Source organism: Epinephelus moara, chromosome 2 (assembly GCF_006386435.1).
Source record: "Epinephelus moara isolate mb chromosome 2, YSFRI_EMoa_1.0, whole genome shotgun sequence".
Lineage (NCBI taxonomy): Eukaryota > Metazoa > Chordata > Actinopteri > Perciformes > Serranidae > Epinephelus > Epinephelus moara.
In genome coordinates, this window is record NC_065507.1 from 20,369,236 (window position 1) to 20,387,755 (window position 18,520).

General features: G+C 40.3%; 1 protein-coding gene across 1 annotated transcript; it reads right to left on the bottom strand.

Annotated features, from left to right (window-relative positions):
* Window positions 1–10,130: 10,130 nt before the first annotated feature.
* On the bottom strand, window positions 10,131–18,427 carry ccdc153 (coiled-coil domain containing 153). Its single transcript, XM_050059452.1, has 6 exons — window positions 18,052–18,427; window positions 17,898–17,966; window positions 14,405–14,524; window positions 14,078–14,170; window positions 13,838–13,968; window positions 10,131–10,726 (listed from the first exon to the last, which is right to left on the bottom strand). Exons 1-6 carry the CDS (start codon window positions 18,101–18,103, stop codon window positions 10,598–10,600), a joined length of 594 nt encoding a protein of 197 aa, XP_049915409.1. The 5' UTR covers window positions 18,104–18,427; the 3' UTR covers window positions 10,131–10,597.
* Window positions 18,428–18,520: the final 93 nt, after the last annotated feature.

An 18,520-nucleotide genomic window follows, 5' to 3' on the forward strand; every position in this document is an offset into this window, starting at 1 on the left:
AAAGAGTCCCTAAGGTGGAAAACTGTGAGGAGCAGGGAGGAGGACTTTTAAGAGGCTTAAGAATTTCTTACGCAGAGGAGAAAATGGTGGAAAGACAAAGAGATCGGAGAAATATTCTCCGAAGACTGGATAACAACGAGTTAATGAAATGCTACAGATTAGATTGTGCAGGGGTAATGTTTGTGGTCGATCTCATTAGGGATACGCACACACTTCCCACTTAACACTATAATGCCAGAAATAAATATTTAGTTCAATATTAAGATATTTTAAAAAGTGGGAAAATGCACCGTTGCAGCAGTGATGACTTGGGTCTGTCTAAACAATGACAACACTTTTACAGTCTCATATTGTGGTACAGTTCATTTCATTTCCACTGGGTGTCCACATCTTGTAGGCTCCCAAAAGGGCGTGTCTGTGACAACCAATCACACCTGTTAAAAGAATACATCACCTCCTCACTAAGGCAAATGTTTCTGTCCCTTCCTTGCTCAGAGTTGCTCTGAGAACTATCCTAAATCACTCCTAAGCTAGGAATCCTTACTAAAAATGTCTAAGTTAAGTGAGGAGCTCTCTGAGATTGTTTTTCTTAAAATGTTTGTGAATACAGCCCAAGGTCTTTAAGGGACAGTTCACCCCAAAATCAAAAATCCATATTTTCCCTCTTACCCTGTAGTGCTATGTATCAGCTGAGATTGTTTTGGTGTGAGTTACTGAGTGCTGGAGATGTCAGCCTTCTCTTTAATATAATGGAACAAGATGGCACTCGGCTTGTAGTGCTCAAGTCGCCAATGTCTCTTTCCAGAAATCATGACCTGGTTACTCAAGATAATCCACAGATCTTGTTGTGGGCAGTTTCATGTAGGCACTATTTTCTTTCTACCAAACTACACCCACCAACCACCAATCAGTTTGCATAAGGAAGCGTGCATCTACTGCTAGCTCACTTAGCACCACTGAGCTAGCAAACATCATAGCTCAGCCGAAAAGGACGTCATTAATGTTTACTGTCATGAGCACAAGCCTCTCATCCATGAGTAGATGCACACTTCCTTCTGCACGGTGACACGTTTGGTGGGTGTCGCTTGGAAGAAAAAAAATCAAACATGAAACTGCTCACACCAATGTCTGTGGATTATCTTAAGTAACCGAGTCATGATTTCTGAAAAGAGATGAGAGGCTTGTGCTCATGACAGTAAACTGAGCTGTGACGTTTGTTAGCTCAGTGGTGCTAAATGAGCTAGCAGTAGATGCACGCTTCCTTCTGCAAACTGATTGGTGGTTGGGGGGTGTAGTTTGGTAGAAAGAAAACAGTTCTGCTCACAACAAGGTCTGTGGATTATCTTGAGTAACTGGGTCATGATTTCTGGAAAGAGACATTGCTGTTGAGTTTTTCAAATGTGGAAGGCAGACATCTCTGCAGACGATATTCCAACACTCGGCAACTTACACCAAAAACAATCTAAGTTGATAAACAGTGCTACAAGTAAGAGGAAAAATATATTTTTGTGGGGGTGAACTGTCCCTTTAATACTAACTGATCAGGAACAGGACTGAAAGATTGAGTTCATCAATTACAGAGAGTGTAGCTTGTATTATATCAATCATCCCTCCACAAGTGAAACAATGAGGACAAACCAGCAGCAGCAGGGATCTTAGGTTACTTCCTGCACAGGCTGTGACACATCACTTAGTGTTTTCCCGCTGAACCGACCGGTTTGAAGGTGTTACTGCATGATAGCCTGACTGTTGCACAGTGGGAATCAACGGTCGTCCACCTGTCTTCACCGCTTCTTGCTTATGTCTGATGTGTCCATCATTTCAAATCTGCCCATCAGGCTCTGTCAGTCACCCTCCCTCAGAACTAGGCCACCAACTCTACACAGCTTGAAGGCACCGCTGCAGTATCGCTCTTGTACTTTTTTTTTTTTAATAGCTACATTCACTTTCTATCTTAGTCATTTTTTCACCTGCAGGTTGTCATGGTTAGAAATTCTCTTTATATGCTCTTTTAAAGTAGCAGCATGGAAATAGAGTGAATGTTGAAATGAGGTGTTTGACCTATTAATCATTCACCATCTTTTTGTTTCATCGTTTTCTGCATGATTGTCAATATGTCACACCTCACAGATTGTGGTCAAACTCTCCATTCCAATCCAGTCTCTCTGTGACACGATAAGAAGCCAACATACATCTTGGCAAGTTCCTGAATGGTCCGGCAACAATCCTCCCATTTAAAGTGTTATCAGATAAACAAAAGACAGAAGAAACTAATGAAGGTAACAGTCAAAACTATGAAAAAAATGTCCATAAATCTGAGATAGCAGGCTGTTATATAGAGAGTACAACCCCTTAAAAGAAAAAAGCTTAAATTAGTTAGCCCTGGAAAAATATGCCTGACAATTCGGCACCCCCTTTGCATTTGGATACCTCTCCAAGTCTGCATATAAAAGAACGTGGGCCTAAAAGCCTTAAAAAATGAGCCCACTCTAGAGTCACCATCTCTCTACCAGTGGAAATTGTGATAATTCATGGAGAGATAACAAATACTGAGGCAACGTTTTCATTCTATAATAACAAATTACCTTTCTTTGAAAAGTATTTCATCATAATTAGTATCCTGCATTTGTAAATCATTATGTCAACTCGTGATATAAACATGTAGTTTGGATTTTAGTCATATGTGAGTGATCATGCTGTCGCCTTGTTGTTGAATCATTCTGTCATTTGCTTTATTTTTCACACGCACAGATATGAGTTCACCCACACTGCCTCAACTATACTTTTCAAGCACCTGTTGTTGCATTAATGGCTGTAGTTGGTACGCTGTTTCAGAACGTGTGAAACTGTGGCAAATCAGCCTGCTGACAGACCTGGAGCGAACTGCAGCACATTTGTACTAATACAGAGTTTTCAGTGAATTGATGGTTCTGAACATTTGGGTGACTGGAATCACAAATGGGTGGAATATCTATTAGAGGTTTCCCCCCCAGACACACACAAACTTTTTCAACGTCAGTTCAATCAGTTGCTGAGAAGTGTTTCAGGACTTCAGGTGGCATTTCAATTCAGGTCTGCAGCATGTCTAAACTCCCACAAGAACACGTCAGCGTTTGAAACAGCGTCGAATCTGCTTGATTTGGCACCAGATAGAAACGAACGGCAGTCGCAGAGGCATTTTGTTATCATCTGCTGGAGCGCCAATAGTGCCAATGCACCTAATCCTCAAGTAATGAACTATTAATGTCCCCCAGACAGTGTGTAAATACAGTGTGATCAACAGGGTTCCCCAGTAATGGTCCAAAGTGTTGTTTTTTTTATTGCAGCAGTAACAAGTTGCTCGTGTTAATAGAACAGAGAGATACAGACCTACATGTGTGTTATGTTTATATGGACACATCATGACATTTAGAGACAGATTGTGAGTGTAATGGTGGAAAAAAAAATCTTCACATACAGTCAATGTTTCTATATTTCTTTATATAATAACTTGTTGAGCAAATAGCAAAGAAAAAAACAGACCCACATTTCATTACCAGAAGTTTCTATCCATTTGCTGAATGTCACTAAGAAACTCATGAGAGAATGGAGGCTCATGCTGCACCCGATGCTAACTCCTTAAACACTAAAAACATTTACAGGGGTGCTAAATCAAGCGTAGTTGGAATGAGATTGCCAATTACCTTGAAGGCATGGAGAGCAGTAGAGTAAGAATTAAAACAAATCCCACTGAAACACTGGGCGACCTTCTCTGGGCGACCACTGAGAGAGACGGCAGGGTTTGGCTGCTATATTTTATATGCTTTATTTTCTTATGTTGACATTTTTATTCCATTATAAATACATTTCTTAAAACAACCTCCGCTCTGAGGGGTTTCTGGTTTCGTCTCTTCTTTACTCTGATGTATTTGACCTTCTGAGCTGTTTAGATCTGTCATGCTAAATAGCGTCTGAGTGCACTTTGTTTTTCTAGTTTTTATTATTCATCCAGGAGAAATATTCAGACAGTGCACTTGGTTTGTTGTGACATAATACGCATGCGGGGGAAGCGGCATGAGGATGTATGGGTTTCTGGCTGAGTAAACATGACGATTGTTGAGTGAACCAGAAGGAGCTCGTGCATCTACCTCTCGTTTATCTCCCATAACTGAATTAACGTCTGCACACTTGTGAATTCGACGAACAGCTGAGAATTGGCGTGGGTGGGAAGTCTAACGGAGGCTAATGAGTTTAACAACTCACTCATGTGCTATATCAGCTCACCTGTAGTCCATCTATCACTGTGATTTTCAGTGGATATTTCTCTCTCTCCTCAGGACAGTGAGTGAACACACATAATAACCTGCATCTGATTTACAGTTTAATTCAGGCTGCCTCTCCTCTCCTCTCTTCTCTTGAGTGCCTGTCTCCCAATCTTCCCACTGCGGCATTAGAGCTGACAAGTTTCCCTTCAGTGCGTCACCAACCTGCATGTCATAGTGCATATCCTCAGCACCCACACCCACACAGCTCTTACAAGAGTGACACACGCGCGTAAACACTCAAACCGCCACCTGTATGTCACTGCTGTGTCAAGTTTATCTCATCAGGCTCACGCTTCCTTCCTCTGCCTCTGGTGCTCCAGGTCCATAAATTCAGTGCATCTCTACCCACCACTGCCTAGCTGCTGTTGGATTTATGGAGCCCATGATGAGCACTGAGTGCCTGCAGAGGTGTGTGAAAATCTACTTCACTCCTCAAGCTTACCCAGTTGTAGCACATAGCAATACCAATTTCCTTGTAGTTGATTGTAATTCTGCAAGGATTTAGGAATTATAGTGTACTGAGGCTGATGCATTTTGCCACGCTAGCAGCTCACATCCCCTACACTTGAAGAGCAACTATCTTATCAGCCCATTCTGTGTAAATAATTTTTTTTCCTCACAGAAAATTCACATTTGTAAGCCTCACAGTCCAGCTCTAGAAACCAAAACATGAAACCTGTGATATTTAGAATTTTTGTTAATATTCGGGGTCTATAACTTTGCATTCAGTACAATTTCATTGCTCACAACACCAACTGTTAAATCTATTCATCACATTGCTACTGCATCCCTGCACTGTCAAACAATGCCCTTCCCCTCTCCTCCTCCTCCTCCCAGACCTCCCAAGGTTAACAGCACACATGTGTACATCCGCCCCATAACAGCCGCTAATGAGCACTTGATCTGAGGATGCCAAGTGAAAGACATAACCGACCATCAGTGGAAACTACCTAATTCACAGTGAGACTGGTGCACATTTTTAAGTGAGAGCTTTTCTATTGATTTGCTGGCAATTAATTGCAAAAGGCTTGTTGTTGTTGTTGTTGTTGTCGTGTGCTCAAAGAAAAGGTATTCAGAGTGTGAGAATTCTCTCCAAGGTGAGATGCTGTCAAGGCTGTTATACAGCCTTTTGTTCGCTGACAGTTGTTGTTGAACATATTGACCAAAACATCTTGGCATTGTTTGTCTTTCAGAGAAATAAAATGGAGCTTCATTTATTTCGTGTTTCGTTCCCTCACTATTCATTCCTGCCTTGATCGATGGCTCACAGATGGGGAAGCATTGATTGCCTAGTTTTGTTTGTGTGTGTGTGTGTGTGTGAGTGTGTGTGTGTGTATGAGTGGGTGTATTTGTATGTGATCTCTCTCATGCACTTGCCTCCATGGAAATCACAGTGTGTGCATCTTGATTCATCAGCTGGAGGCCGTCTCGTTGTGTTACCCAAAAGCTGAACAGACGCAGCAGACGGCCAAGTCAAATTCCAGTGGAAGTGCAGCAGCCAGCACTCATTGTCAGGTATTCATCAGAATAAATGAAAGCAACCCGCTTTTATCGCGGAAATCGATCACTTGGGTACCATATAACAGAGCCACATCAACTCTTTAGAAATTTTTACTCTCACAAAACTCAGTTGTGTTTAATGTTTGTACGAAAAGACTGTGTTGACCTTGGATTAAAGTTTCAAAGATTGAAGTGTCCAAAGACATCAGTCACTCTCCGTAATGACTCCACTTTTTTATAAAGCACCATCTGTCTTTGAGTAAATGCATTGATGACAGCAACATTAGAGGGTTAGAAGAAGTTCATTAATCACCATGGACACTGTTTTGTTCACGGTGCACTTGATTAATGATTAGCTGGTAAACCTGTGGATAAAAGGTGTATACACATCAGGTACATAGTTACTGGGTGTATACTTCTACCAGACAGGGAAAGTAACTAAATCTAAAGTATTCTGCTTTAATGCTACTTTATGCTAATACTCTGCTGCATTTCAGAGGGAATATTGTACTTTCTACTGTACTTTGGTTTGTGCCCCCTTACAAGAGAGCAGTAATTTGGGTGCCTTGAAACGTCTCAGATAGCTTTGAGCTGGTAGAAGTTCCAACAAATGGACATTTCCCACAGTTTCATTTAAATCACTGGTTCCCCGGGGGTCCTGACATCCACCAGGGGTCGCCAAAGCTTAACAGGGGGTTTTGAGGCCTTCTTGATATTATGCGATGCAAGAAAACTTTTTTATTTCAAAATATCTTATTAAGGTTTTCAAAAAAGGAAAAACAATCAGAAAAAAAGATAATGTCAGGGTTGGACAGAAACATTCCACACGAGTGTGCAGAGCAAACAGAAGTAGACATGACCCTGAGGCAATTACAGTAATACCTTATATGATACAACAGCCCTTCCCTCCCATCCATCCTCCTATCCCCAATGTATTTCTTCCTTTAAATATTTCTAAGGCACAATGTCTAGAATTTAATATGCAGAGTAGCAACATCAATGAAGTCAGGTTTGACTTTTTTTTTAATTTTTCTATTTCTTTTTTTATGTCAAGAGCTGGATTTAAACACAGAAAACATATAATGTTCAAATCCAAAGACATGCAGGTTAACTGGTGACTCTAAATTGTCCTTAGGTGTGAATGTGAGTGTGAATGGTTGTCTGTCTCTATGTGTCAGCCCTGTGATAGTCTGGTGACCTGTCAAGGGTGTACCCTGCCTCCCACACAATATCAACTAGGATAGGCTCCAGCCCCCCTGTGACCCCTAACAGGATAGAATAGAATAGAATAATCTTTATTGTCATTGCACAAACAATGAAATTCTGTTGAAGCAGTCCTCCAGTTGCCCAGGCTTATAAATATAAAGATAAAATAAGTAAAAACAAGAGACATATATACAATAGGGCACAATTATCAAGAATGTAAAATATAAAATATAAAAACTTGTGCAAGAAAGTCCAGTCCTTAAAGTGTCATTAGTGCTGTGATAAGTGGTTACTGAAAATGAATGAATGAATACATACATATATATAGCAGGCCTATATCTCAGCATTTCATTTCTGTGAGGACTAAACTAAACTAAATGAAATTGTGATTTTTAAAGATTATATTACTATTAAAGACACAACCTCACAGGAGAAGGACATGGTGACCTGAACACAAGCTATATTCAAAGAGACTTCACTCTCTGCTAAACAGCCTCATCCTGCAGTTTAAATAACCAAAGATCTAACAGAACATTGACCAAGCCTCAGGGAGAAGAAAACACTAAATTGGTCAAGGAAAGAGTGTATTAAGTATGTATGATTGTTAAAAATGGAAAATACATAATACAGACAGAGAATTGGATGAAGAATTCCTTAAATATCAGGGAAACTCATCTCTAAAGCAATACTCACAGGAAATAATCTGCTGAAAATTCATTCAAATCGCTTAGATTACACAAACTTCCTGCAGCCATTGCATTCACTACTTGGGTTAATTGCACCGTTTATCAGTTTTTCTGTTCTGTAATTGTTATTCATTGAATGTAATATAAAATATCAATATAATATGTCACTTAATCAGGGACTATGTGTTTACTAAATGATAGAGAAGGGTTCCCGTAGGACACCAGTGATTTAAATAGCTGTTTAAAGCCCAAAAAGCCAAGATCAGAGAAAATTAGCACTAGCAGGACTTTGTTTACACTCACAGTCACACCTACGGCCAATTTAGAGTCACCAATTAACCTGCATGTCTTTGGACTGTGGGAGGAAGCCGGAGTACCCATGCTGACACAAGGAGAACATGCAAACTCTGCACAGAGGAGCTCCCACAACAGGAACCCTCTTGTTGTGAGGCGACAATGCTAACCACTACACCATCGTGCAGTTGTCTGTCTCGCTTGCTGTGTCTCAAATTGAGTACTTCTGTACCTACACTTAATATTTTGAGTGCATAAGTGCATTCACACTGAGAAGTATGGAAAAATGCAGTGCACTATGAGTACCTGGATGGTGCACTCAAAACGGTCAAGAAGCTGAGTGTGGAACTATGGACACTTCTCGCCCTCAGTGGTCGCCATCTTGGCTACATAGCAGAAGGGGAGGGACCACTTTTCAAACTGGAAATGGTGGCCGAGGACTGTGCGACCGTGAACGTCGCTGCATTGTACAAATACACGTTTTTTGCAGTAAGCACCACTATACTGTTGATATAAGCCAGCAGTATGTTTATTGGGTTAATTTAACAGTCTGTCATGATTTGTTACCGCGAACGATAACACGAATACTAATGCTAGTTTGCTAACTAGCTAATTTGCGGTCGTCATTTCCGGTGAGTGCACAATGGCAATGTTTGGTTTGAGACAACACTACCCTGTCGAAATCCGCCCAATATGCCAATAAGTACATAGTGCTCATAGTATACTACATGGAAGTATACTAACGGAAGTATGTGATTTGAGACACAGTGTATGTGTCAGTCCTGTGGTAGTCTGGTGACCTGTCCACGGTGTACCCTGCCTTTCGCCCAGTGTCAGCTGGGATAGACTCCAGCCCCCCTGTGGCCCCTAACAGGATAGGCAGTTATAGATAATGAGTGAATGGATAAGGACTTTGTTAATTCTTTGTTTTTACCCAACAATCATCTCATTACCCCTTAGAATTATCTTGGGGCCCCTGCTGAGGGGGACCGACCCTCAGGTTGGAAACCACTGAATTAAAACACCTGTGTAACTGTATATAAAGTAGTTTAAACTAGCCCCACCTTAACCAACTACAGCCATAGAATGCTATATGTGCATTTATACATTGATACGTGTGCAATTGAATAATGCCATATAACAATATATCACAGGGGCCAATTTCCCGCAGAACAAGTACTCTTACTTTTGATACTTGAAATAAATTTGGCTAATAATACTACTGTACTTAACTAGAAATTAAATTCAGGACTTCTACCTGTAATGGGGTATTTTTCACTGCTGAATTGATACTTTTTCTTAAGTACTTACTGCGTACTATTTTCCACCAAAAGCTATTTTTATTGTAACTTTTCCATAAGGGAAATATTGCTATAAGATACACTGCTAATAATGTGTTCCCACACTAACAGGTGCACTGTGCTTATCTTTTTTTTTTTTTTTTTTTTTTTTTAGCACTGGGATGACTGCAGTCAACCCCATTAAACCCTAAACAAACAGAAACACACACCCTCTGAGGGTAGCAGCTCCTTGTGGTTTGAGGAGAAAATATTGGTTTTCAGATAAAGGCCTCTTGAGCTCCTGTGTTAATTGGTCATTAGATCACAGAATTATCTTCATCCCCGAGTAAATGATTCATTACCTCACAGATGAGAGGCTTAAAAAAACTGCACTGGGCCATGAAGAAGACACAAAAGATGACAGCCTGGGAAGTAAAATCTGTTCATCTGGCTCCCCGCGGGGGGACGTCAGGTTTTATCGATGCTGGGCAGCTAACTCATATTTCTTGCATCATTAACCGTTATTTTGCCTTTCTCTTGTTATTGTCTATTGTTAGTCATTTACTTTTTTAGTATTTTCCTTTCTCGTTGTTTCTGTTTTGTCATAGTTGTAGCTTGAATGAAAACACTGCAGTGTTGTAGTACAGCCTCTTACGTCTCTGTGGTTCATGTGGCCAGCTTCACCTGACGCTCACTTGCCTGTGATCACATTTGGTCTCTAGTGGTCTGACACAGCATAAATACAGCCTGAGAATTTTGTTTCTACATCACCGTCTTTGCTAACACGCCCGCCTGTTGTAAGATCAAAGTAGTCTTTACTGTTGTACATGCACAGCACTGTGTACTCTCACCCAGAGTCATTCATTACATACCATGTTAGTGTAATTATCATACTTTTATTGGACTTGAGAAATATCCTGTCACCAAAACAACGATGTATTTACACATATAAAATATTCTAAAAAAAATAAATAAAAAAAAGTCTGTGTATTTGAGATATAGTGGCCATCATCTCCCCGACTGTAAACAGTCATTTGCTACATCTAGTGGGCATTACACAACATTACAGACACTACATGGTGAGCTACTGAATACATGCATAGGTGAGTCGGTCTGCTTTGTGCTCTGAAGGTAAAACATTATATAATAAGAACATCCATCGGTGTGTTAGGCGTACTAAATTGTGAATTGCGTATTGGTGCCATCGCAGATATCACTTTCAATTCCGCCAAACAGATGCAACAGTCTGATCAAATTGAACCAAGTTGTAGATGCAACATTAAATAAATGTGTCCCACTGAGAAGAGCAGCTGCTTTCATTTGTCTTCTAGATGTGCTGTGCATTCAGACCGAACTCAGAGAGCAGCTCCTTGTAATTTTGATGAAGGGTCGTGCTCTTGTCCTCCCATCCCTGTCGAGCCACAGACAGCTGGGAAGTCAGGCTGTCTAGAGTCTCCTGCAGAAAAAGCATTAGTAAAAATGACATGCAAGCTAAAATCACCCAGTTGTCTAATCTGATATCCCTCTCCTCTTAACCACCTTTAAGTCTGATGAGTTTTAGGAGTGGAGCTGATGGAGATGAGGCATAATTAGATTCTGTGTCATAGTGGGAAGGAGAGAAATAGTGATAATTGCATATTAAAATTCTGGCTCTATAATCACAGGCTGAGCCCTCTAACAGGGCTCCAGGCTTGACCACTTATCTTTGAAGATCTGCATACTGAAAATTTGCATCTACTGTCTGCGCTCAGCCAACTGGACTGTACCTATAAAATGTCAATACTGACTGCATCCCTCATCCATTACGTCTTAACAGGAGGTTCTGCTATTTCACAACCTGAGTCTTATTGTTCCTGTTTGAAGTATTATACTGTCCCTATCGGTTAACATAACATTGTATTACATTATTGTCAGTGTTTGGGAAGCCACTTTGAAAGCATAGCTTAACATAGCAAAACTATGTAATATAATCTTGTTTAGTTGATTAAAACTACTTAAAGAATAGTTGAAACTACTTTGTAAAAAGAGATCAAACTGATAATGTGAATATGATATGAAATTATAGCAAAATATGATACAAAAAAGTCACATACCAGCATAAAATGACACTTAATTGAGTTTATTACAAGAAGTGGCATCTTGTTCTCTGGTCTTACGTAAACCAAAAATATACAACAGCCCACTATTCATGAGAAAGTGCAAGAATGTCAGCTTTGGTGTTGTAGACAATGTCCATCACTCAGACACCTGCCCTCAGACACTAGAGTCCAGGTGTGGGTATCACAGAGAGCAATATCACTCAATTAGCCAGGTCTGTTCTACAATAGCATGTAGCAACTTCTCTTAACATCTGTTAATAAATAGCAATAATCAATACCTCTGACTAATGAACACCTAAACTATTATGGTTTAGTTTTTATAAATTCTATTAGACTAATGCATTCCTCGGGCATGTCTTCACAGCGATAAGGAAAAAAGAAACAGTGGGCAGGGCTGATCAAAGGTGGTTCACTTACAGGACAGAATCAAAATTTAAATGAAAATGAAACGTAATTCCTTTACTTTAAAAACCCCAAATTGTTTGTAGCAGTGGTGTAAGGTAGTTACCACAGGCCCCTGCACACGCTATTGTGACAGGCCCTACTGTAAGCTATTTACTAGTTATTAGGTGCCAACACACACCTCTGGCAACTGTTTATAAAAAAGCCAAAGGAATCTAATTGAAGGAGTGCTGCTACTATTTCCTCCTGTCCATTTCTCTCTTGTCCTTATTTACTGCTGCTTTTATCTTTAAAAGGCATGGCTGCACCCTGGACTTGTGGATGTGCTCAGTTTGTCAGTCTTGACAGATTTTGCACCTAAACCAGCTACTGCATTGTATCGTATCGTACCGTACTGTATCGTATCGTATTGTACTGTATCATACCGTACCGTACCGTACAGTACTGTACCGTATCACATCGCACCATACCGTATCTTATCATATCGTACTGTACCGTACCGTACTGTATCGTACCGTATAATACCGTATCATACCGTACCGTATCGTATCGTACCATGTCATACCGTACCGTACTGTATCGTACCGTATCATACCGTACCGTACTGTACCGTACCGTATCATACCGTACCATATTGTACCATGTCATACCGTACCGTACCGTACTGTACCGTACCGTATCACACCGTAACGTACTGTACCGTACCGTATCATACCGTACTGTATTGTACCATGTCATACCGTATCGTATCGCACCGTATCGTATCGTATCGTATTGTATCGTATCGTACTGTATCGGCACATGATCAAATACAGACACAAGCCAACATCCATTTACATGTTACCCAACAACTTATTGCATACCTGTGTATGACCAAAATATCAAACAAAATAAAAAAGTATTATTTTACTAGAATAGTGTTATGTAGAATAAGCATAATAAGCATATAATTTTGTTATAGATTGCTACTCACTATTTAACAAACAAAAAAGAAAAGAAATGAAAATCACAACAGAGATGGGTTTGTATTTTTGAGGGCATATAGCACATAGCAAATGGCACCATTTTCAATTTAATGTGAGTTCTTCTTTGAAAACGTGTAGTTCTGTGGTGGCAATCTTAATCTTTCTCAAGCCCCACGACGGGCCCCAGTGTAACCACAATGCCTGCACTATCTATATTTACACCCCTGGTTTGTAGTTACCTAGTTTCAGTAGTTAACTAAAACAATGATTTAAAAAAGTTAGTTGAATCACTATGCAGATATGAATGTAGTTGAACTACTAGTAAGCTACTGCAAGATATAGTTCAGCTACTAGTTTAATTCCATGTAATTCACTACTCCTCAACACTGATCATTGTGAATACTGTGAATTTGAGAACAGCTCTACAACAGAGTGGACCAAGGAAAGTATGACCTGAACACCCTTCTGTGCTTCATTTTGAATCATCACTTCTCATTTTACTGTTTCGCAGTCGTGCCGGTGGGATAACTTACATTTCACTGTAAACAAAACAGCAGTGTGCATCCAGGTTAACCTGTAGATTGATGTTCTGTTGCTCTACAACACCAAAAACGTCCTAACAAGTTATTGGAGTACTAACGTTTCATGTTCACCTTTGCTTAGGCATCCAAACACCTGCTTTTAACCATGTAGGATTGTGGACAGCAACTGTTTCCATCAGGATTGTCCCATTACTCTACAAACAAAAAGTCTTCTCATTGTAATAATTCGCAAGTTGGTATATGGTAATCATATAAAAATTCTATGCATGTGGTGGCTTTAGTATGACAACGACAAGTCACATCGTATAAGTCGTCTCAGACTGGTGCTATTTTAGACCAAGTCCTCTGCTCTGCATATGCAATCGAGTAGACACAAAATAATACCAAACTACATTAAGTCACTGTAGAACAGAGGGGATGGAGACAATGCTGCCCTTTAACAGGGACACAGCTTCACAGGGTGCACACAGCTGTACATGCAGGTTTACAGTGCATGGGGTCTCAAAAGATGGCTGGTCAACCCTACAGAGGCCTGTAAGTGGCTTGTGTTGCAACTCACATGTAGGATCTTCTCATAGTCTCTTTCCATGTTGTCCAGCTTGTGTTGGAGGTCAGCTATGGTGGTGTCCTTCTCCCGCTCCACCTGCTCACGCTCTCTTTTCTCTTTCCTCAGTTCCTCCTGACACAGCACTGGACAGACAAATGCATACAAGCCTGCCATCACTTTAAATTTTGGGAGCTAACTCAGTCCCATCTGTATTCATCGAGGTACAGACATTAAGATGAGATGTATTCATACCTAGCTCTTCCTTCAGCTGGCCGACCTCCTCCTCCAGCCTCTTCACCTTGCTGCCCAGCTCTGTCTGCATGGTTTTGCACTGCCGACTGAGGTCTAGAATGACATTTGTGTCAGAGATGTCAGACTTAGCTTTCATTGCTGATTCACTTTGTAAGGCTAATGCAGCAATCAGCTTAGGCACCCAGCTAATTAGACTTTTTGTTCCTCAAGAATTACCCTAACCATGGCAAACACGCCCCTTGTCCTCGCTCCCAAAGGGATCCACGCTTTATCTCAGGTTATTAAAAGGGAGGCTAATTGTTGATTCATGCCCCGTCTGTACCGTACCAGAGTTGACGTCCCTGTGGTCTTGTCTCTCGCGCTGCAGCTTCTGCTCCGTGTCTCTCACGCGTCTCCTCAGGTCAACTCGATCAGACTGGACCTTTTTTACAGATTCACACTGGAAGGCTGTGATAATCACACAAACATATGAATGAATGTACATACCAGTCATCTTTTTTTTTCTTTATAAGAAAGCGGTAACCTCTTGTAAAAATTCTCCAATGACAATTCTGTTGTCACTAAATTAATATGGTAAACTGAAGCCTTATTAATACATCATGCTAAAGTATGCCATTATAAATCTACATAGCATTAGGTGGTGCAGATTGTGCAAGACCAGCTTTCACTGGATGGTAAAGTATTCAGATCACTTTCCCTGAAGTCCTGCATTCAAAATCTTACCAAAGTAAAAGTAGCCTATCATCAGCAAAATATACTCAAGTTAAACCACTGATGCAGAAACACGGCCATTTTGACCGGACTACATAACTAGATCAACAAATGCGTATTTCACTGTTGTTCCTAAGCAAGGTGGAGCTGGTTTTAACTTTGTGATAACAATGTGATCTACAACAATGCATTTTTTAATTGATCAAATGGTGCAGGCGTAGATTTCGGGGGACGCAGGGGACACCGCCCTCTAAATATAAACATGAATGTAGCAGAGGACTTTCATTTTGACTATATTAAAGACATTTACATCATAAATTGATGCAGAAAAGGCACACATTGATGCATTAATATTCACCAGACTGCAGGAAATTAAGCGTATCACGCTCACAATTTTCTCTCGGAGGACCCCAAACCCCTTGTTTCATGTGTATGCATCCCCTGTTTTGCAACAATACCTACACCCTTGTCAGACACTAAGTTGTGTACAAAAAAAGCACAATATTCCCCCTGAAATGTGCTGGAGTAGAGGTAGAAAGGAGCACAAAATAGAAATACTTACAGTACAAGTACCTCGAAATCACGCTGAAGCACAGTACTTAGGTAAATTGATTTAGTTACTGCACTTATCACATCTGCTAGCTACGAAAACATAATCTGAGAAGTAAGCAATAACTACACCATCAGATGACTTGAGTTCAGAAAAGAACATTTTTCCCTCTTTGAAACGTACTTGAGTCTCAGTATGTGGTCTCGCGAAATGGAAATATCAGAGAAGAGTGCCAGTCGGCACATCTTTGAGTTTTGGACTGAGCTCTGAGAAATTGTAAACGGCATATTTCACCATTTTATGACATGAAACGGACTAAATGATTAATCTATTATTTAAAAAAATAATCAACAGATTGCTCGATAATGAAAACAATTAATTGCAGGCCTTTGGACACACGTCAGGCATTAGTACAGTGTAGACATAATAGAGTATAGATCTGTACTCTTAAGATTTTAATAGGAGTGTTACCTGTTTTTTATACAAGATAGCTTAGCTACAATCACTTTGCCCCTGGAGGTAATATAGGGGAGAGCAGGGTTGGTTGGCACACAGCCATTTTCTGGTCATTTGAAGGTCACAGAAACAATTTTCTGGATACTCAAAGATGCTTTACAGACAATAACAACAAACAAAACAAAAATGAAATAATCCATAAGAAGGGAAACAAAGCAGTCAGGGAGAAGAAGAACACAGATTTTTAGGGGTTGTAGGCAGTTTTGAAGAGGTGTGTTTTGAGGGATGTCTTTAAGGTGGAGAGTGAGGGGGAGTCCCTGATGTGTTTAGGGAGTGAGTTCCAGAAAGTGGGAGCAGTGATGGAGAAAGCCCTGTCCCCCCAGGTGCCGTGGTTAAAATGTAACATCACAAAGTTTGCTCTCCTGACCCGCCATATCTACTGTGTTAAAACATCTGAAAGTCACTAACTTTTTTTGGTGAGGGTGACATTTCAGTTTTACAGCATCGAAAGTAAGAAGGTGGTCTGCAGACTTAACATACTCAACAAACAGTGTTTGATAGAAATTTCATTTCATTTCATTTATTATACGTGAAAAGATTAAAAGTAACATTATAGTTACAGTTAAATGGGCCTGACTCAGTTTAAAAGTGGTTTACAGTGGTTCTGCAGCACATACAGACATGAAAAAAACACAACCGGACAGTCACATTCTCAAGACATTAATCACAATCACAAGACATTAACTTAGTCTAGTATGGACAGTTATAAAACAGTACAAACATAGACAGTCAGTGATTGTAGGTGTAGCTGCTGAAAAGAAACTGTTTGTATACCTTTTTAAATTGTGTCTGATATGTTGGGGGATGTCCTTCCATATTTTGGTGTACGTATGAAAGACGGACCTCTGCCAATAATTATGTTTGTAAGCATGCACTGGAAGAGGTGCCACTAAGACAGATCAAGTGACATGCCATCGAGGTGTGTTGTGTGTCGGAAGAAGGGCAGTAAGTGTTGGTGAGGTGCTGTTTTGAATCTGAAAATAGAATGCAAGAGCTTGGCTGTATATGTAGTTTTGGAAATGTTGGAAATGTGTTACCTGTTGTTAATAGACAAAGAAATCAACTACATTTTAATGTAAGATGTAAAAGTGTGGGATGAGTGATTGCAGCTGGTTTACATGATTTCATCAGAAAGTTGGGTCAAATGTGAGTGTGGTTGGTTGTTACATGGGCCAACCTACTGTAAAATGAAGAGTTGTAACTTTTTTTGATGGATTAAAACTAATTTGAAACTCTAAAAACCTATATTGTTCATTAATTGTTAGTATGAATGGTCAGTGACAAAAGTAATGTGACATTTACACTGAGGAAGGACTGGTTCTTGTTTAAATTAAATGTTCAAACTGTATCTATTGGTTGCTTCATTTTGTTTTAACTATAGCATTATAGCATTGCCCTGTGATAGTCTGGTGACCTGTCCAGGGTGTATCCTGCCTTTCGCCCAGTGTCAGCTGGGATAGGCTCCAGCCCTCTTCCTTTTTACCCCAGCAATCATCTCATTACCCCTTAGAGTTATCTTGGGGCCCCTTTGGAGGGAGACTGACCCTCAGGTTGGAAACCACTGGATTAAAACACCTGTATAACTGTATATAAAGTAGTTTAAACTAGCCCCACCATAACCAGCTACAGCCATAAAATGCTGTATGTGCATTGATGCATTGATACGTGTGCAATCTAATAATGCCATAATGCCCCCGGCAACCCCTAACAGGATAAGTGCTTATGGAAAATGAATGAATGAATTAATTAATTTTAACATTGTGCCAGCTGCACAAATGCACATGACTTTAATCAAGTACTACCTAATTAAATAAATAAATAATGTGTACATCAAAACATTTTATTCCTGAGACCATAGCCTTTCATTTGCTGCTTTCTAGAGTATTCAAACATAACTTATGCCAAAGAAATACGCCAGAGAAATAAAAGTGTGCCAATAATTAACCTCAGACCGCCCTTAAGTACATACTATGTGAATAAAAAAGATCTGTGATTAGTGTATATGTAGTTTAGCCCAAGTATCAATTTAAAATTGCTGCTCACCAATGTGATCCTGTAGGATGGCTACATCCAGAATACTGCGCCTGTACTTTGCTTCCAAGTCATTTTCACCTGCAACAAGACAATAATAGTTATAAAATGCATAATTTAGCATCACAAAAGGCAAACAATTAAATAATCTCATGAGCAGATTTACTGTTCTCTGGCTTCTTCTTTGTGGTCTTTTTTGTTTTCTTCTTTGGAGGCATGTTTGCTTGCTGTGAAGCTGCCCGCTCAGACCTTTGAGCACACTAACTATACACTAACGACATACAGGGATGGGTCTTTGTTGCTGGGCACTGGTTGCTGAGTGAGTTGCCATGGCACTAGCTGTCCAGCTTGATTGATAGCTGATTGACTTTAATTACAGCCAATCACAACCCTGACTGGGGCGCTGGTGCCTTCTGAGCTCACGGACACTGGCCGTGTAATTGGATCGTTACTTTTACTGAGACGTGTCAAAGCGTCCTTTGTTGTCAGGGGTGACCGAGGCCCGCGCGGAGGGAATCCAGGGCTGCATTCAGCATCCCTTTAACGTTTTATGAATGCTGCACATGCAGAGGCGCGCGCCCAGCTACATTCATGGCTCGTGGACGCGCACAAGGAAGGCGTGGAGTTTGAGTTGG